The sequence below is a fragment of the Engraulis encrasicolus genome, chromosome 5 (genome assembly GCF_034702125.1).
Source record: "Engraulis encrasicolus isolate BLACKSEA-1 chromosome 5, IST_EnEncr_1.0, whole genome shotgun sequence".
Taxonomy (NCBI): Eukaryota; Metazoa; Chordata; class Actinopteri; order Clupeiformes; family Engraulidae; genus Engraulis; species Engraulis encrasicolus.
In genome coordinates, this window is record NC_085861.1 from 22144351 (window position 1) to 22171709 (window position 27359).

A 27359-nucleotide genomic window follows, 5' to 3' on the forward strand; every position below is an offset into this window, starting at 1 on the left:
TTCTAAATATACAGTCCCCTAACGTATTGGAACAGAAAGGCAAATTTCTTTGTTTTTGTTGTTCACCGAAGACTTCGGTTTAAAGGGGCTCTAAGTAGAATTAAAAGGTTAATTAATCACTGTCCAGAGTCATCTGATACTTACAGTAGGTGAAATGTAACTCTCGCGACCACTTCCACCGTCCACTGTCAGAAAACCCCAAATGCAACTTTTGACAGCGCTGTCCGCTTCGGGAGAAACCTCATCAAAACAGTGTTTTATTTTCTTTACGATTATTTGTTCCAATACTTTCACTTGCCGAAAAAGACTTAAATCATACGAAATATCTCCTCCAGATACTAATTATTCAATACATTATGCAAACAACTTGTATTTTATGAAAGCACATCACAAAAAAAACGAAACATTTTTATTTATTTTTTACCCCGGTTGACCTTTTGACCTTCAAATTTGACCTTAAAGGTCAGGTTCCATGCTGGCAAAAATGGACCATGAAACCTTAGTCCATGCTGATAACTTCTAGCATGATTGTCAACTTTTTAAAAAGAATTCCATGAATATGCCCCCCCCCCAAAAAAAAGGCAAACCAGAAAATGCATTGTTTTTGACATTCAAATTTGACCTTAAAGGTCAAGTTCCATGTTGGCAACCAGGTGATACTGAAACCTTAGTCCATGCTGATACCATCTAGCATGGTTGCTTACATTTGAAAAAGAATTCTATGAATATACAGTTCCCAAAATAGACTAATCAGAAAATACATTGTTTTTAACCTTTTGACCTTTAAATTTGACCCTAAAGGTCAAGTTCCGTGTTGGCAACACGTTGATTCTGAATCCTTTGTCCATACTGATGACTTCTGGCAGGGTTGCCCACTTTTAATATCTTTTTAACAATTTTTAACTAAATAACACTGTTATTTGACCGTGGTTGACCTTTTGACCTTCATATTTGACCTTAAAGGTCAAGTTTCGTGTTGGCAACCAGGTGATTCTGAAACCTTAACCCATGCTCATAACTTCTGGCATGGTTGCCAACTTTTAACAGAAAATGCCATCAAACATATATTTTTGGGGCTTGGCAGGCTGACTACTTACAAGAAAGACAACATTTAAATTCATAGTGCTAAGCTTACTTTCATCCAACATTCTTAAAATGGCTAATGGTTTCATATTAGCCTATTCCTGTATAGATTAGCCAACTGTATTCATATTGCATTACAATATGCAGGACTTAAATAGCCAACAAATCGTGTCAGCACACATTATTTCGCATTAATGACACAATTTGCCTAGAGGATATCTGGCCCCTCTGTCAGTAATCAAAACACAATGTGTCCCTTTGCCCAAAATAATTGTCCACCCCTGATATACAGCATGCTTGTGCAGTAAAACCATTGCAAATAGTCTAGTATGCTGCTGCGTGTCCGGTCCCCATATCCAGAAGGCGTCCCACTGACAGGGTGGGACAAACAGGTTAATTGCTCCAGGCCCATGGAGCGGTAAGAAATGAGTCCCCATTGTTTGTATTTGAGAGGGGGGCCCTTTTGTCCCAGACCCGGTCAAAGCTGTCAGCGGCCCTTCCCAGAAGTATCAATATTACACCTCTGACCCTCTTCTACACACCCTCACGAACTCAGGGACTACTCCTGCTTATGTGCTACAAAATACATACCATTGCATCAATGGAACGTTGCACTAGCCATTGAAAAGACTTTACTAGCATAGGAGTAGAGTAGAGTAGAGTATCATTTATTGATCCAGATGGAAATTAAGGTGTCCAGTAGCATACATAAATTAGAAAAAAACACACAGACACATTGCACATTTATTCACCAGCACATTTAGCCGTGGTTTCCTTTCAACGTTTTCCTGTTTCCTGTTTCCTGCCTGCTGTTTTGTGAGCTCCTGAACTGGTAAATCTAATCTGGAAAAATCTTTGCAATCCTTAAACCTTTTCATACAAACACAATCTACAACTCTGAACTGAAAAACTGTGATCTGTGGGGTGCGGAATTGGAGTCAATCAACAAACTTGGGATTGTGTAAATTAGATCTGGAATTGTGTGCAAGGCCTGCCAAGACAACATGGCTGGTGGAAAGGGGAAGGACAAAGACAATGATCAAACTGTGTCAATGGCTCAGGTGCATGAACTGCTTGAGCAACAGAAGGTTTTCTACAAGGAACTTTTACAGCAACAAGAAAGCAGTTTTAGAGCATGTGTAAATGCCATCATGGATACAGCCAACAAACGCATTGATGACTTGCTGAGAGATTTGATGGAAGTAAGAACAAGTTTGCAGTTTACACAGAAAGAAGTGGATGACCTTAAAATGACTAATAAAGGACTTCAATCTAGCATGAAAGGACAAGAAACAGACATTGTAAAACTTGCAGAATCCATGTTAACACTAGATACCAAGACAGACTTTCTTGACAACCATGCAAGGCGCACCAACATCATCATAGATGGTATGCCAGAAGTGGAAAAGGAAAACAGTCCACACTCAGAGGAAAAGGTCCTGGAGCTTATCAAGAACAAATTAAAGCTTGATCCAGAGGGACTTGGAATAGAGTCTGTCATGCGTATTGGGAAGGTAAACAAATCAAAGGATGGCACTCCGCTCAGGCCTCGCCCAATAGTCGTGAAATTCAACAAACTAAAGGACAGAGATACAGTCTTAAGAAACGCAAAAAAGTTGAAGGGGACGAAGATTTACATTAATGAGGACTACCCTGAAGCTGTTCGACAGAAAAGAAAAGAACTCCTGCCCAAAATGAGAGAGGCAAGACAAAGAGGGGATATTGCCTTTCTCCGTTATGACAAATTAGTCATCCGGGCAGCAGAGGACAGTATACCAAATGAAGAGCAGTGATAAACTGCATGGGAAAAATGGACTGAGTATTAAATGGACATTTTATGTTATTAGGGCTACCTAAGAAAAGTCTTAAGGTAGCACATCTTAATATATGTAGCTTAAGAAACAAGGTCAATGACATCCAAGATTTTATTTCTTTGAATTCAGTACATATACTTGCCATTTCTGAGACACACCTAGATCACACTTTTAGTGATGGCTTTGTAGCCATTCCTGGTTTTAATGTTTATAGAAGAGACAGAAATTGTTTTGGTGGAGGGGTTGCCTTCTATGTGCATGACCAAATCCCGGTGAAAGTAAGGGAAGACATAATGACTGAGGAGGTTGAGGTGTTGTGGTTGCAAGTTCATTTACCACATCAGAAGGATATGTTAGTTGGCTGCTGTTACAGACCACCAAATGCACAGATTAGCTACATAGATGCTCTAAGTAACATGCTGGACAAAGTATGTGACTTGAATGTAGAGGTAATCTTAACGGGTGATTTGAATGTAGACTGGTTATCATCTAAATGCTCTTTAAAACTTAGGCTTACTAACATTGCCAACATATGTGGACTGAAGCAGGTAGTGCATCAGCCGACCAGGATAGGTATTAATAGTAGAGGTGTAGAGACTAGATCTTGCATTGATCATATTTACATAAACAGAATGGATATTTACTCCAAGGCAATATCAATTCCAATCGGCTGCAGTGATCACAATGTTGTGGCCATTGCAAGGAAAGGATACATACCAAAAGTCATGCCTAAGGTTATTTTGGCAAGATCTTATAAAAGCTTTTCTCAGGAGGCTTTTGTGAATGATACTAGTAAGATAGACTGGTCCAATGTTTTTAAAGAAAATGATCCAGAAGTAGCACTTAATACGTTCATGTCCAAGTTTGTTACAGTAATTAACTCTCATGCTCCTGTCCGGAAAATGACAGTGAAAACATTTGGTGCACCTTGGGTCGATGAAGAGTTGAAAAAATACATGTCCAGGAGGAACCAGGCTAAGAAACTATCAATCAACACAAAAAGTGAGTCTGACAGAAGGAATTATTGTAAACTGAGGAATTTTGTCTCTAAACTAAATATGAGGAAAAAGAAGGAATATTTCGCTTCACAGCTGATGAGATACAATAATGATGGGGAAAAACTATGGAGTACATTAAATAGTATATTGGGAAAAAATGCATCTCCCCAACCCACTTTTATTGAGAATGCTGGGAATTTTATCACTAAATCAAGAGACATTGCCAATCATCTAAACAATTATTTTATAAATAAAGTGGGTTCAATAAGAAAGAGCCAATTACCAGTCAGTAATTGCAACTCTATTCTGAACATAAAGCATTTTATGAAAGGCAAACCTAGTGGCTTTGAGTTTTGTGAAGTAGAGGAAAGCACCGTATGTAGAATGATCCAAGTATGCTGTAAAGACAAACAGGCAGGCAACGATTTCATAGATGGTAAGCTACTTAGAATGACTGTAAATTGCATTTCTGCTCCGATATGTCACATTTTCAATGCCAGTCTCAAGAAAGGTGTTTTTCCGCAGGAGTGGAAGGAGGCTAAAATAATTCCACTACCTAAGGACAAAAAGGCAACTTTTGCAGCATCTAATTGTCGACCTATAAGTTTGTTGCCTGCCCTTGCCAAAGTTTTTGAAAAGATAGTATTCAATCAAATACACCATTATTTTGCAGAAAACAACTTGATGACAGAGTTCCAACATGCTTACAGGAAAGGGCACTCTACCTGTACAGCTCTGACTCAAATGACGGATGATTGGTTGCAAGCTATAGATAACAAAAATATTTGTGGCGCTGTTCTTTTAGATTTCACAGCAGCTTTTGATGTAATTGACCATGGCTTGCTTCTTTCTAAACTACAATGTTATGGTTTCAAACCATCAGCAATTCACTGGGTAAAAAGCTATCTGACCAAAAGGTCTCAGAGAGTCTACTTTAATGGTTGTTTTTCTGATGGAGTAGAGGTGGAATGCGGGGTACCTCAAGGAAGTTGTTTGGGACCGTTAATGTTTTCCATCTTCACTAATGACCTTCCATTTGATATAAAAGATGCAAAGGTTGCAATGTATGCAGATGATACAACCGTGTATGCTTCTGCCAAGTCCACATCAGGTCTAACAGAGGCATTAAATGATGTGTTACAAAAAGTGGAAGCTTGGGTGAAACAGAACAAACTTGTCCTAAATATAGCTAAAACAAAAAGTATTTTATTTGGATCTAACTATTCTTTAAAAAATGACCCAGTGATTCAGCTCTCTATAAACAAAATACCTATTGAACAAGTAAAGGAAACAAAACTACTGGGTGTAATTTTGGACAGCAGATTGACATGGTCAAAACAAATAGATAAAATAGTGAATAAAATGAGTTGTGCCCTGGCATTGGTTAGAAGATGTAGGAGTGCTATCACACAAGAATTAATGAAAAGTGTAATACATGCCTTGGTTCTGAGTCAGATGGAGTATTGTAACATAATATGGTCTAATGCGTGTACAACACATCTAGCCAAACTTCAGGTAGTGCAAAACAAGGCAGCAAGACTAATTCTACAATGCTCAAAATATACCAGCATTACACATATGCACTCTTCTTTACACTGGCTAAAAGTTGAGGATAAATTAATGGCCTCTTTATTGACATCAACATGGGCAATATTAAATAATAAAACCCCTCTGAAACAATATAACAGATTCTGTAAAACGTCTAACTCCCATATTTATAATACAAGGTCTGCAACGACAGGGACATTCGTAGTACCCCGTGCAAATACCAATGCCCTACAAAGAACAGTGGGATACAGAGCGATCACTGCATGGAACTGTATGCCAACCTTTATCACACAAATAAGTTCTAAAGCTAGTTTTAAAAAACAAGTGAAGATATTTTTAGGAAAGAGTTATTTTTAAAAGGGTAGATGTTTATATTGATAAATTTATATTTATTAGCAGGCTGTATTAAATTGTGTGATTTGAATGTATTTTGCTTATAGCCTATTGTAATTGTAATATGTTATTGTATTGTTTTCTGTTTGATCTTCAGATGTAATTTTTTTTAACACTATGAACTGATTTTATTGAAGAAAAGGACCCCAGGAAGAATAGCTGTGGCATTGCCACAGCTAATGGGGATCCAACAAATAAACAAATAAACAAATAAACAAACAAATAGCCAAAGTCAGATCTCTCTATCTCTGTCTCTCACACGCACGCACGCATGCTCGCACGCATGCTCGCACGCACGCTCGCACGCACACACACACACACGCACACACGCACACACCCACACACACGCACACACGCACACACCCACACACAGCTGTGGTTGGTGATGAGCAGAGTAAGAGTGGTTCATCGCATAGCAAAGATCAGCAAAAAAAAGCCAATAGGGCCTAACTGGGAAACTGCCCCTGAAAAAGACTGTGCCCCTCCCTGACTGTAGCCTATGTCAGTTTCATTTTAAATGTATAATTCTACTGAATAAGGAACAAAATAAAAAGTGCTGATGGATGCAGTAGTGCAGGAAGTGGTTTAGACATAGGCCTATTTAACCTAAGACGACCCCTTCATGCAAACCATTCATTCATTAAAAGAAGAGATACTGTACAAAGTGGTAAGTGTTATCATGTCACCTCACAATATTTATACCATTTCAATATCAAACAGTCAGGACACAATTTGAGATTAATGTTTTATTTTGCATCTATAGGCGTAATGCAGCATTTTCTTTTTTTGTTGTTGATCCTGACTGATGTGTCAGGCATCCCACAGGTATATTTAACTTTAGTTAATTAAGATTACCAATGGTTTTAATAATGTTTTGAGGTAGAATAGGGCGGCATTTAACAATTGTATTCATATTTATTCATTTCTAAGCCTCAATCAAGCATCACAGGTATGTGAAGTAATTCATTTACTTGAGAAACATTAATAAAAAAACTTACTGATCTTACTTACATTACAATTCCATATAACTTGATATATAGACTGTTAATCATAGTGCTATTTGCTTGTTACACAGAAATAGACGGAGATGAAATGACAAAGATAACTGAAGGTGAGGACTTGAAGGCCCCTATTGAGGGCACTTATTAAATAACTGTGTACATATTAATTTCATTATCATTTGTAAATTTACTTACACGTTCAACTCATTCACAACTTACAGGCCTAGGACACTTTGAAGGAAACATCAAGGAGGTAAGTTGAACAACATTTTTCTTCTGATGGAATTAGTTATAAAAGTCACAGCACGAAAAGGGGGATTTGTGACAATGAACTCGTCCCTAATCGTCCACGGACTTGCCTGACTTTCGTCTGATTTTGAGCGCTTGTGAGAATCAAAACTATCAATTTTGATGACACTTAACTCACCCGGAAGCGAATCGCGAGCCGCGGACAGGTCTCACAGCAGGGTGTTAATGGCCCAACGATTACCACATGAAAGGCAATAGGGCTCGAAAGTCCCGCCCCTTAGTTCCGCGTTTCACGGGACCTAAGCTGACCATCTAACAACGTGGTAGCGAGTAAATATCTTCTGATCTCAGTCATGATATGTGCTGGGCTACAAATATGCTGTTTAAGATGATAGATAAAGATTATTCATGCAGAAGTATCAATGTTTTGTTCCGAGGCCGTCGGCATGAAACATGTGAAGAAACACAGCTTTTTAAAAAATGTGGGGGTTCGTACGAAAAATTAAGGACCAGCCTTGATCTTATTGTACAAAAAAGACACGTGACTCAAAGTAAAAGAGCTGCGCTATTGGTTAGCAGCTACGACCTTCTATTGGTCACGTTGGATTCATTTATGCATACCGTATACAGTAGGTCCGTATAATTATGCAAAAATTATTATTACTAATATACCTAGGTTGATTTTACTTTGTATATTCACATCATTATATTCACATCATTCTGTGACTGATCCAAGTCCTTTAAAAGTGTAACAGTGATAAACAGTCCAAACTAAATCTTATTGTATCGTTGCCCAGCCATATTGCTCAAAAAGTTGTCCTGTATATTATGACTTTACTCTGTCAGTTTGGTTTCTGTTGTTCTTTGTGTAAGTCGTATCATTTTGAAAGCTATTGGCTAAGTTTAGCAGCATTAAAAGTGGATGGAAGCAAATGCGGTTGTCAGTGGAGTACTTTTGGGGGCTTGATATACTGTATTTCACTCTTTGTCCAAAGATAAACTCGGTCTCTGTAGGCTAGGTATATTGCTAGGTCCTGTGCTCAAGGCTCATGTACAAAGTTAGTAGAGCAACGGGAGTGTGTCTGTCCCACAGCCCATTAGTCCCACAGCCCATTGGTCCCACAGCATATTCCTGCTGCTCCATGTTCCCATATTTCTAGGAATTTATTAATTTAGGCCCTATGTTTGGTGGGGAGAAAGGCACATTCTCAGTTCACTTGGAAATGTGGGAACATAGAGTTGTGGAACATAGGACCTATTTGAATAATTTCTTAAAAATGTGGGGATACGGTATGGAGCAGCAGGAATAAGCTGTGGGACCACTGGGCTGTGGGAACATAGAGCTGACCCCAGAGTGACTACATGTGCTTCACACGCTCACAGAGCATGACATAATATTGCCCAAATGCAGCCAGCCAAACATGGATTTGACTGTTGAGCTGTGTTATTTTTTTAAGCGGTGTGCGTAGGAGCAGTCAACGCATGGAATGCACGGCATTCAAATAGCATTTTAATTTGAAAGCACTGCTCTTTTGGACAAATGCAGACTGACGTGTCACATGAAGCTCTGGCGGGAAGTGCAGAGATAGGAACAGTTCTGCAGCAGAAGTGGAGGTGCTTTTGACAGCTGCAGGTGGACAGTGTTTCAAAATAAGTGAAAGGAGACACACATGAACGTAAACACTGTGAAATAGCACACTGTCATACTCCATTACAATTCAAAGCAAACTGTATACGGCACAGTCAATATCATTTGTAATTTCATGTTTCTTCCACTCACACGCATGGTCCAAGGTGTTCGTAGATTTAGGCACATTTCTACTTTCAAGTACATGTTCATAAATCCCACACTTTGATCCGGAATGATGGCACGCACGCTTTACGCACGGATCTGTGCCTAAGAACACTTGATAAATGAGGCCATGAGTGCCCAGGTTTCTTACCAGAGATTTTTTTTATGCATAATCAAAACTTTATATTTAGGAGTAACAGGATTCCAAACAGTTCCAGGTTGAGATCATGATAACAAAACTCCTCACCCCCAACAACTTCAGAATTATGTTATGTTCAACTTATTGGTAACATTCAGTGCTTCTTTCTTTTCAATGTAGTTTCTCAGTCTCATGGCAAAGTATGGTGGATCAAATAGGACAATGTTGATAGCATTTTAGGAAACATCTGAGGCACTACAACCACATTTTTTTTCAGCTATAGATAGTCATATACCGTCTATGATCACAGAACAATGATGGCTATCCTGTTAAACTATGGTATGGTCAAATTCAAAGTCCCTGACATTTGTTAGTTTGTAACTAACTCAGGTACTTATTGTAGCAATAACTTAGTTACTTTTTCAAAGTAAGCTAACGTGCTCAACACAGACTATCAGATACACCAGTGCTTGTTAACTGGTGGGTCAGGGTCCAAAAGTGGTTTCGCAGAGGGGTCCTGGGTGGGTCGTGGAGCTGTGGTGTAAAAATGTATTAACTCACCCTTTTATTGTCAGTCATTGTCATTGAATAAGTGACTGTGATGTCAAAGGGAGAGTGAAACATTGTTAATACTCATTTCCTCTACAAACCCCAACTCCGATGAAGTTGGGACGTTTGGTAAACAGTGAATAAAATCAAAATGCTATCATTTTCAAAACATTCAATCTATTCATTAGATAGAGAATAGTGAAAAGACAACATATTAAGTGTTAAAACCGAGAAAAATATTGTTTTGGGGGACATATGTACTCATTTCTAATTTGATAAATCCAACACGTCTCAAAAGAGTTGGGACGGGGATCAGTGAAATTTAGTAAACATCCAAATAAGATAAAACAACAAAGAAGAACATTTCAAAATGAATTGTACTGACGGACAATATAGGTGTCCAGGTATAAGATCATCACAGAGAGGCTGAGTCACTCAGAATTAAAGATGCAAAGGGAATAATTACCATAGTTATTACATACATTTTTGAATTCCCTTTGATTTAGCACGATTTACTGTATATCAGACATATTTTTGTTAATAAAATCATTGTATAGGTTCATGACATCATGAAATATATATTGGCTGTAGTCTCACTCTAGCACTCCAGGAATTAAGAGCTATTGAAAATTTACCATATTAAGAATGCTTAATGCATGAAAATGATACAGGGGTGTAACATTCTCCTAAGCACCTGAGCTCACTTGAAAGAGACCCAGAAGACATGGGAAACTGTCCTTTGCTTACAGAAGTCAGCAGAAGTTGTAGAAGTCCATTCTTTTTGACAATAATAGAGCATTGCACATCCTGTGCTACAGTGAAAATGGACCATCCAACTTGTGTTAGTGCTAGCTTCAAAAGTCAGCCTCCATGATGGCATGCGGGTGCAGTAGTGCATTGGTTAAGATGTTCTCACTCATCTGTAGAGTTAAATACAGTGCTGAATGGTATAAATGGGTTTTAAACAGCATGAAAAGCCACTCATGCATTATATTTTGAAGGGAGATCTTCGATTACTGCCACATAGTAAGGTCAAATTGCATTCTCTACTATGTTTTAACAGTTTGGCTCCATCATAAGGACCAGCAGGTGATAAAATGGTGGGTTTTTGGTAAAGACCTGTCACACTATAAGCACTACAGAAAGGAAAGCATTGCAAAACATGACAAGGAATACACCCACCATTTAAGCTGGTGAAATCATGTCCAAGATAGGAATTAACACTGTTTTTTATATAAAATAATCTCATCGGTTAATGTATTTAACTGTCAAGTGTTGTCTTTTGTTTTGTTTTTAGTCTTCCTCGACATTTGCTGCCATTTATTGTCCCTGTCCCAACTCTTTTGAGACGTGTTGGATTTATCAAAATAGAAATGAGTACATATGTCCCACAAAACAATATTTTTTCTCGGTTTTAACACTTAATATGTTGTCTTTTCACTATTCTCCATCTAATGAATAGATTGAATGTTTTGAAAATTATAGCATTTTAATTTTATTCACTGTTTACCAAACGTCCCAACTTCATCGGAGTTGGGGTTTGTAGCATGTCAGTAAAACTTCATTTATTTGCCTGTTGGTAGTACTTCATTGGATTAGCTCTTATTTTAAATGGAAGGCCATTTTACAAAATCTCAAATCTGAAATGGACATGGAGCGCTTGCCGTTCATGTCAGGAACTACTGTCAGCACTGGGGGCTGAGCACCCCTAAAGATCCAATGCTCCATTTGCCTCTGGAAGGCATACATGACTTACATGCACGCAGGGCTCTAAATTAACTTTTTTCATCACTAGCCTAAATGGCCAGTAGATCTTAATCTTACCAGCCAAACACACACTCACAAATGGGTCTAAGTGGCTGGTAAGTTGGTGTTTTCTACCAGACAAACTGAAATTTTACCAGCATTTGGCCAGTTGGCTGGTGTTAATTTAGAGCCCTGCATGCACGCACACACACTCTCACGCACTGACGCTCTCACACACTCACACTTTCCTACACGATACCCTGTGAAGTAACCTTGGGTGTATTGGGTGTAACCAAAAGTATTATTATTATTATTCTATGAACTGATGATTAATGAGGCGTGGTGACACACTTATTGGTGCATCCATTTTTTTTTTGTCGGTAAGCGACTTTCAAGATTGTCACTTCAGCACATCTTTATTAAAAAATCCATGCAGTTCTTAGCACATATGGCCTGACAGTTTAAGTGAAAGTGAAAGCCCAACTGGGAAACTCCAACTCCCTTTGTCATTGTGACACAGCACTCCAAAGCATGTAGCCTACGTATGCATCCATGACTGCCCAGAAACACCTCATGTGTTGGGCCATTCATTAGCCTAGCTAAATGGGTAGGCTATATGTGAGCTGATCACTCGTTTCTGTATTGTACAGCATAGAGTCTATGCCATAGACTATGTAGGCCTACCATTGAGGTTATGCCTTGACGTTAATAATGGTTTGTTACGCATGTGAGAAACAGTGGTATGGATCCACCAACAGTAATACAGAAGTAGCTTCTGATTCCTTAAACGTCAGGTCAGAACTGATGAAGGTCTTTGGAGAAAGGGTGACACACACACACACACACACACACACACACACACACACACACACACACACACACACACACACACACACACACACACACACACACACACACACTGTTTTGCTAGTACTTTGGAAGGTAATTGATATTCCAAACATACAGAATCTCTGTTAAAAAAAATAGAATGAACCCATTGTTATATTGTTAACTGCATTCTTCTACATAGGCCTAATTTGTTGGCTGTTTATAATGAGCAGTTATTGAAAATTAACCAGAACCTTTTTTTGTTTAGGTCCATGCACGGGTAAAATGTATGTGTACCGTACGGTAGGCCTACATATACAGTACATGCATTGTAAATTGTAGGCAAAGCAAAGGGGTTCCTTCACAGTGAAAAACGGAAGAACTCCCTAAAGTAGTGTCTCTCAATAGGGCTGTACAACCCACCAGGGGCCATTAGGAAGACCTTAGACTTTGGGTTACAAGCCTGACATCCTAACCGCTTATCCATGACTTCAGATAGAGTAGCCTTAAACAGTGTAGGGAGTCAAATCGCTCCAGTAGAGTAAAAAAGCAATCTCTTCTGTAGGTGGCTAGTGTAATATTCTACAGAGAGATATTGATATTCACACAATAATGAGTAGGACTGACTCTGACAGTGTTACACTGACAATAGAGTGAAATTTGCACTATTTTGAGTGGGCACTATTGCACTATTTTCAAATGAGGCCAAATATTGTTTGAGTGGGACCAAATGAAATTGTATTATTTTCAACTGTTAAAGACATCCCCTTTTTACTGCGTAAAAGTTCTCTGGTGGCCTTGCGGTTCTTCCAAGATAGCACTGAGCTCTCCTTTGCTGATGAGTTAAACACATTTTATGCACATTTCGACCTTGCCAACTAGTAGAGCAGATTAAAGGCCTTTTTCAAGAGAATCGTTCACTTTGGTATAAAAGCATGAAATTTGGCACAGATACTCTCTAAGGGTCACTTTTTGGGAAAATAGCGCTGGCCACGCTAAAATTCAATATGGCGGCCATTTTTCAAGATGGCCGCCACTGCTACTGAATGGTTAGTGTAAAACCCATTATCTTTGGTTTAAAAACATGAAATTTGGCTGAAATACTCTCTTAGTAAAAAGCAGTGGCCACGCAAAAAAAAAACTATATGGCGGCCATTTTTCAAGATGGACGCCTTTTCTACTACTGGTTAGTGTAAAGTCACTTACTTTGGTATACAAACATGAAATTTTAATGAAATACTCTCTAAGGGTCACTTTTTAGAAAAGAAGCACTGGCCATGCGAAATTTCAATATGGCAGCCGTTTTTCAAGATGGCCGCCATTGCTACTAAACAGTTAGTGTAAAAAACATTTACTTTGGTATAAAAACATGAAATTTGGCTGAAATACTGTTTGAGGGCCACTGTTTTGGAAAAAGGCATTGGCCATCCAACAATTCAATATGGCGGCCATTTTTCAAGATGGCTTCCATTGCTACTCAGTAGTTGGTGTAAAAGTTGTTTACTTTGGTATTAAAACATTTGTTTTGGCAGAAATACTCTCTGTGGGCCACTGTATTGGAAGAAGGCCCTGACTACACAAAAAATCAATATGGTATCCATTTTTCAAGATGGCTGCCATTGCTAATGCTGTTGGTACATATACAGTAAATCATGGTTTAGAATCACATCTATTCACATTTACAGCTGCAAAGTTCTGTGCAACTGAAACACAATTTAAAACATGTGCATCTTCTGCAGCCACACTTTGTAGTTATTCACAACGTTCTGCAATTGTTAGATTTGCAGTCCAGAAGACCTCCTATTGTTTACCAAGCTTTTTCCGCCCTCAGTCAGCAGGACTCTCTGCTTCTGGCTGACCTTTGGTTGCTTTTGGGCAAACATATCAAATCTAGCCTCATCAATGTGGCTGGGCCATCCATCTGTTGTGAAGTGCTCTCTGCTGAATGCCGATGTCACTGTGTTGTCTCCATGAATGACCTTTGCTCAGGCAGTTATACAGTAGCTGAGTTACTTGCCATTGATGCATCATCAGTCCCCGATTCTTTTGGTCAGGATGTTCTGCCATGGATGATATTGTCAGATTGGCAGAAGCTCTAGCAGATGGCCCACACTTCTGTTAAGTTGTTGGCCTTGTAGGGAGAGTGACTAAGTCCAGTCACACAGCAGTCCATTCAGAACCTGTGACATAAGCTGAAGCAGAGAGATGGTGTGCTGTACCGCGAGAGGGTCGATCACGGCAGGCATGTGTATCAGCTGGTGCTACCCAAACAGTTCTGGAAGAGAGCACTAGAGGGTGTGAATGATGAGGTTGGGCATCTACGTAGATGCAGAATGTGCCCTATACCTTGCCCGTGCCCAGTTTTTATGGCCTGGCATGGCCAATGACATCGAAGAGAAGTGCTTGAGGTGTGAGTGCTGTTTCAGATGGAAATTTGTTCTTCAGAGAGCTGCACCAATGTAGAGCATTACCACCACATACCCACTGGAGCTCATCTGCATGGACTACTTGTTTGTCTCTGGAACCAGACAGTTGTGACACAAGAAACATCTTTGTCATCACTGAAAACTTTATAAAGTTCTCAGTAACAGTACCCACATGAGACCAAAAAACATTCAGTGGATTGGGGATGAGGATTCATCCTGCAGTTGAATGTGGTGCTTTATTACAGTGGTGTGGCCATACGTGAGCTCATCTGTGGCAAATACCTGTGGGACACTGTTGACTCTCTTGGTAACACGTCTCTTCCAATGCTCAGGGATAGGTGAATCCTCAAGTTTGAATCTGAGTAGGCCCAAGGACTACTCAGGCGCACAAGGAGCATGTTGGCTGGGATCAAATGGGGTGACACATTGGGTTGCTGATATCTTTGCAAGGACACTGTGGTCAGTCATGTTGCAAAGCACGATGGGCAGGGCTGGATTAAGATGGACTGGGGCCTCTAGGCTACAGTTTGACAGGAAATGTTGCGGCAAAACTTCATGGCCAGTGTCATAATTCCAAGCTAGAAATTAAAAATAACATATATGGAGACAAATCTCAAAATGGCCTCTTGTCACAATTCTGTCCTCCACACTCCCCACCCCCCTTTAGCCAACGGGATCCCCCTGGCAAGTGGGGGCCCCTATACTGCAGCCATAACTAGCCTGTGGGTTAATCCAGCCCTGACGATGGGAAATGTACATTTTATAGCAACAGTACACCAGCTGGCAATCGACAATGTTCATGTGGTCCAGTCTTTCGTAATCCAACAAGGCCAGTGGTGTATGGTCAAGGACATTGGTGCCAATCTTGACAAATTGCTGCCATATTGAATTTCTGTATGGCCACTGTGCCTTTTAACAAAACAAACATTTGGCAACTTTCATGTTTTTATACCAAACAAAACACAGGTTTGCATAAAGCACTTAGTAGCAATGGCCTCCATCTTGACTGCCCTATTGAATTTTTGGGTGGCCAGGGTCTTCTTCAAAGCAGTGCCCGTCAGACAGCATTTCAGCCAAATTTCATGTTTTTATGTAAAAGTAAATGGTTTTCACACTAACTATTTAGTAGCAATGGCGGCCATCTTGAAAAACTGCCACCACATCGAATTTTCACTTGGCCAGTGCTTTTTTCCTAAAAAGTGACCCGTAGAGAGTATTTCAGCCACATTTCATGTCTTTATACCAAAGTAAAAAGCTTTTACACCAACCATTAGTCGCAGAGGCGGCCATCTTGAAAAATGGCTGTCATATTTACTTTTAGTGTGGCCAGATTTTTTTGTCTAAAAAGTGGCCCTTACAGAGTATTTCAGCCAAATTTCATGTTTTTGTACCAAAGTAAATGGTTTTTAAACGAACCGTTTAGTAGCAATGGCGGCCATCTTGAAAAACGGCCGCCATATTGATTTTTTGCGCGGCCAGCGCTTTTTTTTCTAAAAAGTGACCCTTAGAGAGTATTTCAGCCAAATTCCATGTTTGTATACCAAAGGAAGTGGCTTTTACACTAACCATTAGTAGGGAAGGCGGCCATCTTAAAAATGGCCGCCATATTGATTTTTTTGCGTGGCCAGTGCTTTTTACTAAAAAAGTGACCCTTATAGAGTATTTCAGCCAAATTTCATGTTTTTAAACCAAAGTTACTGGGTTTTACACTAACCATTCTGTAGCAGTGGCGGCCATCTTGAAAAATGGCAGCCATATTGAATTTTTGCGTGGCCAGCACTTTTTTTTTCCAAAAAGTGACCCTTAAAGAGTACCTGAGCCAAATTTCATGCTTTTATACCAAAGTGAACGATTATGTTACTAATCTTCTCTACTAAACCCCATGGTGGCTGTCACTCAAGAGTCTAGTGGAACCGGGACTCCTCCTTTCATTATCAGTGAGAGTGATGTGAGGGGAGTGTTCAAAGGCGTAAATGGAAGAAAGGCAACAGGCCCTGATCATATTTCTGGCAGGGTTCTGAAATCCTGTGCTGATCAACTAGTCCCCGTATATGCTGAGATCTTTAATTTGTCACTTGCCCAAGCCATTGTCCCATCTTGTTTTAAACACTCAATCATAGTTCCTGTGCCCAAGAACAGCAAGCCAGCAGGCTTGTATGAATATCGCCCAGTGGCCCTTACATCAGCGGTTATGAAGTGCTTTGAGAGGCTTGTGAAAAAACACATATGTCACATCCTGCCCAGTGCTTTCAATCCTCACCAATTTGCCTATAGAGCAAACAGAAGCAGGGACGATGCCATCTCAAGCCTTCTACATACCACACTGTCCCACCTGGATGAGGGGAGGGGGAATTATGTTAGAATGCTGTTCATAGATTACAGTTCAGCATTCAACACCATAATCCCCCTGCGCCTGGCTGACAAGATGAGGGGGCTGGGACTCAACACACAGTTGTGCAACTTTCTCACTGATCGCCCTCAAGTGGTCAGAATAGGTGGAGGTGTCACTTCAAGCCAGCTGACCCTCAACATTGGCTCGCCCCAGGGTTGTGTTTTGAGCCCACTGCTCTATAACATCTACACGCATGACTGTACAACCACCAGCAGCTCAAATTACATCTTAAAATTCGCTGACGACACCGTGGTGCTGGGTCTCATCTCAAACAACAACGAGACAGCCTACCTGAATGAGGTGGATGACATAGCACTGTGGTGCCAGTCCAACAACCTGGCCCTGAACGTCAGCAAGACGAAGGAAATTGTAGTGGTCTTCAGGAAGGTGCAGAGCAGGGCATACACGCCACTTACCATCAGTGGGTAGCCTGTGGAGAGGGTCTCAAATTACAAGTACCTGGGAGTACACCTGACTAAGGACCTCTCCTGGTCACTACACACTCAACACCTGTACTTTCTCCGCCTACTGAGGAAGTTTAAGGTCTCCACTCCCATCCTGACCACCTTCTATTCATCAGCGGTGGAAAGTGTGTTAACAGGCTGTTTTACGGCCTGGTTTGGAAGCTGCACACAACAACAACAGAAGGACCTACAGAGAGTGGTGCGTGCACTATCAAAGCCAACCTTCCAGGACTCTTGGGTCTTTACACTAAGAGGGTGGGAGCCAGGGCTAGGAAAATTATGCAGGATGTCTCACACCCAAACTCTTACATGTTGACCCTACTTAAGTCCTGCAGACGACTCAGAATCATTCAGGCCAGTACAGAAAGAATGAGGAAAAGTTTTTACCCCCAGGCAGTGCGACTGCTGAACAGAGACTTTTTTAAATAATCATTTTCTTTGTTTTTCTTTAACTTATTTCTCACCTCTGATTTCCTTTTTTACTTTACTTTTTAATTCTTACGATGCAGAACCCATCATCATTTCACTACAATACCATGTATGTGACAAATAAAATTACTTGAACTTGAGCGTATAGGTTCCCCCACAGTGGCTTACTGCAAAACTTTCCCAACTGAAAATGTCCTACACCTTCTTTTGGTTACAATATGCTCAAATTATGTACTTTCCCAGATGATGATGACATCACAGTGATAAATGAAGGTGAATGTTTGTAAACTACAGTAACTAACAGCACAGAATGACAGAAAAAGACACTGCCTCATAGCTCTATATTTCCATGTCTGTAGGTTTGGACCTACACTGTATTTGAAGGTGACATCAAGATGGTGAGGTCCCATTGCAATATATTTTCTGAATGTGGTATTATTTGCATGTAATTTATATCATGGACAATATTTCTAAAAATGAAACAGTCAATTTATTTATCAGTAAATGACAACCAGAGGCCACAATCCAGTGGCACATATTCTAAATAGCAGTTGGAGAGGTAAACTCAGATCATTTGGAATATGTGGCACTGGATTGCTGAATCCAGGATGCAAATAACAGTTTTTTAGATGATGCAATGTGCTTACACAATATCTGAACAGAGAATATTACTGTTGTAACTTTTGCAAAAGTTGAATGTTCTTATTCTTATATTATCTTTTTGTATTTAACTTGCTTGCAGGCGTCTGCCAAGGTGACGGACCGTGTTTTTTTCGTGTTTTTGCTTGTGTGTGTGTGTGTGTGTGTGTGTGTGTGTGTGTGTGTGTGTGTGTGTGTGTGTGTGTGTGTGTGTGTGTGTGTGTGTGTGTGTGTGTGTGTGTGTGTGTGTGAGAGAGAGAGAGGGGAGAGAGAGAGAGAGAGAGAGAGAGAGAGAGAGAGAGAGAGAGAGAGAGAGAGAGAGAGAGAGAGAGAGAGAGAGAGAGAGAGAGAGAGAGAGAGAGAAAGATTTGTATATCTACCCATGCATGAGTGTCTTCTCTCTTTAGACCAGAAGAAGAAGGTCCGTTCGTGGTGCAAATTCCCGCTGGACCCTACCTGTACCTTATGACTTTCACTCTAGCCTTGGTAAGAACATAACTTGAATATTTTATGTTGGTCTACCTCGCGCCTTCTCCCATGCATGCAATAAGTTACCCATCTTTTTTCTTCCATTAATTCAAAACATATCTGGATCTTGTGTTTGTGCAGATATGAATGCAAGAGGAGTGATTTTGAGAGCCTTCGAGCAGTTCCGACTGAAAACATGCATTGACTTCAGGCCCAAACTGCAGGGGAAAAATGAGCAACACATTGCGATCAAGAAGGACCTAAGGTTGGACTGTCTTGTAATAGACTGATTTGCAAACAATTGCAGTACTCACAAATGGAATGTTTGATATAAACACAAGCTTTTTTAATTTGTTGTAGGTTTTGGTCTCATGTAGGAAAAGAGGAGTGGAAACAGGATTTGTCCATTGGCTCTGACTGTGATACTGTTGGTACAGTGGAACATGAACTCTTGCATGCTCTGGGTTTCTGGCATGAGCAGTCCAGATATGACCGGGATGATTATATTACAATTAACTGGAAAAACATTGAATCAGGTTTTTATTTTTATCCTCCTTTTTAAAATTAAACATATGAGGATAATAGAATATTGTACACTGAAGTTCATAAATTGAGTAACAATGCCACACTTGATTAATCGATATTAATGAACTGATTGAACAAAATGGAACAGCGTGTGTATTATGGGGCCACAGGACTTGCAATAGTGCATACTGTAATAGTACACCATACGGGCACGGTAAAGTATTGTTTAAATGTTGTGTTAACTCTAACTTAATGCAAGGCTACTGTTAACCTCTTTAGGTGAGGAGCATAATTTTGAAATCAGGACCAATGATACGAACAGCACCATGGGCACACCATACGACTACTCGTCCATCATGCACTACCCCAAGGATGGATTGGCCGATGGCAATGGACCTACAATCATCACAAAACTGCCACAGTATCAAGATGTGATTGGTCAACGACGTGACATGAGCCATTATGATGTAGAAGAACTCAACAAGTTCTACGGATGTAGTATGTATCAATTTGGTTGGTGTGGTGAATAAGTAAGGGTTAACGTTCGGCGAGAAGGTCGCTACCGTGGAATAGCAGCACGACAGAGAGAATCTTTAGACCCCGACGCGGAGCGGAGGGGTCTTGTTCTCTCTGAAGTGCAGCTATTCCACAAAGCGACCGACTCGCCGAAAGTTAACCCGCTCATTATATGGATGTACTTAAATGATTCACACATGGCGGGGACATTTAGGCCTATTTAATGTTAAAGGGACAGTTTGGTCAATTTCAACATGCAGTTGTAATGCTCACACTACCCTGGACTTGTCAGTGCCTGAGTTTTTTTTTCTTCTTCTTCAGCCGTTTCCGAGATCCTGGTCATTGTAATGGGGGCAGCTCTTTGTTTACATTTCAAAAAAACATTTTTATTTATTCCCAAAAACATCCAAAAGGTTATAAAACATCAGCAGACAACTAACAAACAGCAGTACCTTTTGGGAAAATATTTGGAGTTGGCCTATGTTTCATTTTAAAAAAATGTAAACAAACGCTGCCCCCATTAGAATTGCCCATATCTCGGAAAGGGCTGAGCCGAAAAATGTGGCATCACCAGGTACTGACAAGTCAAGGGTAGCGTGAGCAATACAACTGCATGTTGAAATTGACCAAACTGTCCCTTTAAGATTGTTGCTGCGCAAAACAAAACAGTGCCCTTGTGGAACACTAGTAGGCAACAGCTAGGTAGCCACTAGCCAGGACAACAGGTGTTGTCTATCACAGCAGCTGATTAGAGTCTTGTTGAAAAGTCGCTTTAGCAGTGAAAAGTCTTGTTGCCATTGACAGCGGCCTGTTATAGACCAACCCGTCCGTTATCGAAAAATAACAGAAGTGCGAACGTTGGGGAGCCCCGTTGAAATGAATGGAGCATTCGACCGATGACGTCACAACCATATAATAAGTGAGGGATAATTGACGACACGGCATGCGGATAATATAATGGTGATGCGGCCACGATGTGAAGCGGAGTCTGTGTATATAGGGAGTTAATCAACTACCGACTCCCTTCTGGGAGAACATATCTTAACGTGAGTACTGTATATCAGACTCTTGTCTGTAAAATAAGTTGTATTGTTATCACTCCAATCTCACGTGAGTGTGTGTTATCACTCCAACCACAGGAGAGCGTGAGTGACAGCAGCTTCCAAACAATCAGAGACTGCCTCAGATCGCGAAACCCGCCTTGTAAGCGGAGGCTAACACTTTGCAACATGCTAGGCGCGCTCGACTTAGTAGCTGTCAATCAACGTTGACGAAGTACATCAGCGGGTGGTATTAAACACTGTGCATTTAAAGTCGACCACAAAAGTGCACAAGACAATGAGCTTGCACCAGTTTGATCTACTAGCACATCACGTGTGTGAGGTGTGGGGGACAGGTGGGGAGATGCTGAATTGGGGTGCAGTGCAAACTTGTGTAGGGGTGTGAGACAACGCAGACACGTGAGTGAACTGTTGGCCAACCAGTCCAGGGGTTCATCCCCTCGGAGTCGGTATGCAGAGGAGCATCAATGGTGATAAGCAACTGCGGGAGTTGCACGATCCGTCTATAGTCGCATTGATCCCGCGATAGTTTGATACCATGTGACATGTCATCTCGTCGTCGCAACATGACTGAAATTTCATTTTCATTTTCATTTTCAAGTTAATTTTCATCCAGAATGCATTGCTGTCTCCATGCATATAAAGTCGTTACACAATCTCGAATTAGCCTAATGCAGCGTTATTTAGGGAGCATGCCAAAGAATTCCGAGTGACATGATACAGTAGTATGTTCTTCTAAATGCTGTCACTGACAATACAGCGTGCGAGCATGTGGATAAAACCACCAGCAAGACAACAGGTTCTTGTTAGCCCCTGCGCCTCGAAATTGGCTTAATTTGGCCCTACTGAAGTCCTTGCGAGACGTCACGGCACAGATGTTTTGTCCATTGATATATATGCTGTAGCCGCAACAAAATTTAGTGACACAAGGTGGCCCGAAGAAGGCCAAGTCAGTGAACTATAGGAGCCATAAAAATAATAAGTAGGAGTAATCTGATGTGTGCAACTGTGATGATTCTACTATGTAGAATTGTGGTCATGGTTCACCGTTTTGTGCTTACAGCTGATTCCATCTCCTTTGTGGAGCACTGCAGCTTTGACGATGAGGGAATGTGTGGGATGACGGTCTGCTCCAGGGGTACAGCTGAATGGGTGAGAGTGAGAAGAACTCATGGAGGTCCCCAATCTGACCACACTCAACTAGGCACTGACAAACAGGGTGAGAGTTAATCACTTAATTAACATGTTTTCTGCTCCAAAGAAACAAGCTCAACAATGTGATTTCAGTATCTGTTAACAGCATCTGGAAGACATTGAGCCTAAAGTTAAGATTGAGTTACAAACATCTTAATGACAAAAAAAATCTAATGTAAACTCAGGACTTCAGCACAGCAAAGACCTCCAGCAGGGCCGGTTATAAGCATAGGCCAGCTAGGCGGTCGCCTAGAGCGCAATGTGAAGAAGGAGCGCCGAAATGGCGCTCTCCGATGCGTAATTTTGCGATATGGAGGTTTTTTTTATGAAGTCGCAATCAACAAAGCGTGGCGAAAGCGTTCCTCACTGCCAAGCGCCCCTCAGCCAATAGTAATATCGCTTTCAGTAATATCGCTGTCTCTGGGAAGTCTGTGAACCAATAAACAGACAGTCCTGAGAAAGGGGGCGGGACGAGTGACAGCCTGCGATCTATTTTGAATTTGGAGACTCATTCGAGAGACAGAGGGCAAGCGCGAACAGCAATGCTGCTCTGCTGGGTGGAGAATTGTTATGTTCTCATTAAACCAGTCATTGCATGATGCAGGAGTTGCAGAGGGTGTTTTGGAAGTATGTGGTTTAATCAGCAACCGTTTGTGGTAATGTAAAGCCTAATAGTTATGAGGCTACTGTTTGGAATTAGAGGGAAAAAGAGCTTTGCTTTTGATCTGAGAAATCGCTAGTTAGCATGCTAACATTAGCCAAGTATGCCAAGCAATGAAATCCAGTAAAGTAGCTGTTAGTAGCCTACTCACTAACACCCACCTGACATCATAATACTTGCTGACCAGTAATGTAAAGTAAGACTGGTGCCATGTTTAAAACAAGTTTAGCTGCCATATCTCCTTCCATCCACTTGAATGAATTACCTGCTTGTTGTAAGCTTAAAAAAAAAACATTGTTTCCAGACCAGAATGACATATAGGCCTACATTAACCATGTAAGAACCATGCACAGCATGTTTTCATGCTGAGTGATGTAGTATTGCAGACAAGTGAGGCTATTTACTATATTTTGTATATTATGAAATTCAAAAGCGTGACAGCTTTTCTCCCTTTCTCTCACCCTGTCCCTCCGGTTCAAACACATAGATAGCCCCCTTCTCATTCTCCTACTCACAAATGCACCACTATTTCCAGTACAGAAATGAAATTGGTTTGGAATCATAGACAGCACAAATGTGTAGCTTATTAAAATTGTTATGCTGCCATGCTTTGTGATGCTGTAGGTAGTGTAGATAGGCTATCAATGCAGACTTCCTTGGTAGGCCTATTGTCTACACATGCATTTGACATGCAAATGTACTGTACCACTCTCCTGGCATTTCAATTCCATTTTACAATTCAAACACATTGATAACCTCCCTCTCATCTGGGGTTGGGGGCACCACCACCATTACATCCAAGACACCACACAGTGAAGGTACTTTCATGCGACTCAATCTGATGTGTTGGTCGACTGTCCAAAAGAACCAGAAATCCATTTGATGCAAAACAGTTATTGTTCTTGGTGCTATTTAGTTAAGCTTACTACCGGTATTACTTTTGTGTTCTGTAAGGTATAAAAAAACAAAAGGGGGGGGGCGCCAGAACTCAAACTCGCCTAGGGCGCCAAATAAGCCAGAACCGGCCCTGACCTCCAGAAATAGATGTTTTGGCCAACTCTGCCACTTCTCAACAGTTGACAACAATGCAATTCAAGAATAAGCAAATGTTTGAGCATTGCCATTTCTACTGTAAACTACAGATCAATGCAGTTGTCAGTGTCAACCTTTCCAGGCACAGGTTTCTTCATGCACTTCAGCACCAAGCGAGGGACAATGGGAAACTCTGCCATATTTCCGACCAGGAGGATGACTCCCAAGAGAAGCTGCAAGGTTCAGTGTCTTGAGTTCTTCTACTACAATACTGGGAGTGAGTCTGACCAGCTCAACATCTGGATAAGAGAGTTTGATAATGATGACGACATCAAGGGAACCCGAAGACTCATAGGACAGATAAAAGGTATATTACATTAAAGGGACAGTTTGGTCAATTTCAACATGCAGTTGTAATGCTCACACTACCCTGGACTTGTCAGTGACTGAGATTTTTTTTTTTTTTCTTCAGCCGTTTCCGAGATCCTGGTCATTGTAATGGGGGCAGCTCTTTGTTTACATTTCAAAAAAACATTTTAATTTATTCCCAAAAACATCCAAAAGGTTATAAAACATCAGCAGACAACTAGCAAACAGCAGTACCTTCTGGGAAAATATTTGGAGTTGGCCTATGTTTCATTTTTTAAAAATGTAAACAAACGCTGCCCCCATTAGAATTGCTCATATCTCGGAAAGGGCTGAGCCGAAAAATGTGGCATCACCAGGTACTGACAAGTCAAGGGTAGCGTGAGCAATACAAATGCATGTTGAAATTGACCAAACTGTCCCTTTAAGTCAAAGATTTTCAATATACCTTGTCTGATCAAGTAGGCTATCTTAATTTCCATTTTATCCAAATGCTAAGTTGTAAGCCATTTAACTTCTTTGATATTGAAAATGATTTATTATGAACATGCTCTGTCAGTTCTGGCCTTATGATCTCTGCCAACTGAAGGTGACTATGTAGTCCACAGCCAAGAGGGCTCATGACAAAATAATCAAAATAATCAAAAGCTCCAAAAAGATCAGTTGCTTACAATTTCATTTCTTAACATAATCTGGAGCACAGAGCACACAGAGCACTGCTGATGGCAGAAAGCTGAAACGTCTACTCTACTGTGCTCTAAGAAAAATACAATAAAAACTCCTTTTGCTTGACTTTTGTGTCTTTTTCAATGTGCGGACCTGCTCTCGCCTTGAATGGGTCCACACACCTGCTTATTTTTCTAAACATCTAGCGCAACAATGCCCTTGCCTCCTAACATAACCTGGATGAATGAAGATCTTCAGACATTCGAATCATACACTCCCTCTCTTCATGAGCAGATGAATAATTTTTGGCATTGAGGCAACACTAGTCTCAACGTTCAAGCTTAGAATTACATGTTACATTGTCTTCCAGGATCCCCAGCTGATTACTGGCAGCTCCACCATGTTCCTCTGGACGCCTCCAAGACCTTCCAGGTGGAGTTTGAGGGCCGCAAGGGATCAGGGTCTTCAAGCGGGGGTTTCTCTGTGGACGACATCAACCTCTCAGAGACTGAATGTCCCCATCACACATGGCACGGGAGGGACTTTGAAAGGCTGTTAAAAGCCAGCAGGAATGTAACTGTACTCGCCAGCCCAGCGTATTATTCCCATGAAGGCTATCGATATAAACTATCATTAGTATTTCCTCAAGATTACCTTTTTGTCTTTGTCCGCTTGGTCTCTGGTGTCCATGATGCTCGATTGAAGTGGCCTTGTCACCAGAGACAGGTGACAATTACAGTGTTGGACCAAAATCCACACATGCAGAGGCGCATGTCGAAACAAAAGAGCATCACTTCAAATGCATCACGGTTGAACTTTGGTTAGTTTGCAAATCTTAAAAATGCTTTAAGAGTAGGCCTAATTTTAATCTATTGTCCTGATTATACACCGCATTATTACGCAAATGACATTTTTTGCCGTTTTCCCAAATAGTCAGATAGAAATGACAGTCGTCATAATTTTCAAGTCATCAGCCATTAGAGTACAATTAAAACGTTTTTGAATGAACCTTCCAATGATAACGGTATTTTTTAAAATAATACAAAACTTAAAATGCTCTGTTCCAAATTATTACGCAAAACAGTTTTGTAGTGTTGTAATCCAAATTTCTTTCAGTTGGCATTTGGTACCTTCTAAATTACATTTAAATGTTCAAAACTTGGTTATAAGCTGTAACTGGAATACTGCATTTAACATTGAAGTCAATGGCAGGGCATTGCATGGGAGTTATGGAAGCCCAGATATCTTTGATGCTTTGCTCTCGGCTGTTTTTGTTCGTTTGGTCTGGTGACTCACACTTCACTCGTCAATATACCCGTAGATTTCCATGCCACGTTTAGGTGCTTTGGAGGTGATGACATTCTAACTCACCAGACATAACATCCCATTCATTTTCAATGGGGTTTTATGTCTGGTGAGTTAGAATGTCGATACCACCAAAGCACCTAAACGTGGCATGGAAATCTACAGGTATATTGAAGAGTGAAGTGTGGGCCACCAGACCAAACAAACAAAAACAGCTGAGAGCAAAGAATCAAGGATATCTGGGCTTCCATAACTCCCATGCAATGCCCTGCCATTGACTTCAATGTTAAACGCAGCATTCCAGTTACTGAGACAAAGAGCTTATCACCAAGTTTTGAACATTGAAATGTAATTTAGAAGGTACTAAATTCCAACTGTTTTGATGTAAATGGGAAAAAAGAAAGAAATTTGGATTACAACACTACAAAATTATTTTGCGTAATAAGGTGGAACAGAGCATTTTAAGTTTTTTATTATTTTAAAAAATATTTTTGATTGGCCGATGAAGTCGTCATTCACTTTCCAGGGATGGTAGGCTATACCTTTGAGAATACGGTAGCCTGTCAAAGCCAATCCACGAAATGATGAGGGCCTTAGAAACTAAGAGGGAGATTCTAACCTCTTGGCTTACAACGGAGCACATATGAGTCTCTGTCTCTGTAAGTTATAAAATGTGTATGTGTCCTTCAGAAGTTTAGATTACATGTACAGGATACTTTTATTCAGTGACCTACAAACAAAGACATAAGGAGCACCATAGGGAAACACAAAGCATACAGTATGCAGCCAAAGCAGGGTTAGTCCAGAATGATGAAGATTAGCGTAGGGTTTTTTTATTATTAGGGAAAACTCAAAAAATATCTCACTGCTCATCATACTAAATCAACATTTGTAGCTACTGTATGTGTTCCTCTTCTCAATACAGATACAAACCCCAACTCCGATGAAGTTGGGACGTTTGGTAAACAGTGAATAAAATCAAAATGCTATCATTTTCAAAACATTCAATCTATTCATTAGATGGAGAATAGTGAAAAGACAACATATTAAGTGTTAAAACCGAGAAAAAATATTG

General features: G+C 40.5%; 1 protein-coding gene across 1 annotated transcript; it reads left to right on the forward strand.

Moving 5' to 3' along the window:
• The first annotated feature begins 3799 nt into the window (after window positions 1-3799).
• Window positions 3800-26982, forward strand: LOC134449736 (meprin A subunit beta-like). Its single transcript, XM_063199844.1, has 8 exons — window positions 3800-3899; window positions 19100-19223; window positions 19319-19494; window positions 19763-19981; window positions 22124-22279; window positions 24096-24314; window positions 25350-25799; window positions 26975-26982. The coding sequence occupies exons 1-8, from the start codon at window positions 3800-3802 to the stop codon at window positions 26980-26982; spliced, it is 1452 nt and encodes a 483-aa protein (XP_063055914.1).
• Window positions 26983-27359: the final 377 nt, after the last annotated feature.

What these genes read in the sequence shown, in the direction of transcription:
- LOC134449736 (XM_063199844.1), top strand. Translation starts at nt 3,800, where the DNA reads ATGACAGTGAAAACATTTGGTGCACCTTGGGTCGATGAAGAGTTGAAA. An exon ending in GCGATCAAGAAGGACCTAAG is followed by an intron (nt 19,224 to 19,318) that starts GTTGGACTGTCT and finishes AATTTGTTGTAG; the next exon opens with GTTTTGGTCTCATGTAGGAA. An exon ending in CTGGAAAAACATTGAATCAG is followed by an intron (nt 19,495 to 19,762) that starts GTTTTTATTTTT and finishes TAACCTCTTTAG; the next exon opens with GTGAGGAGCATAATTTTGAA.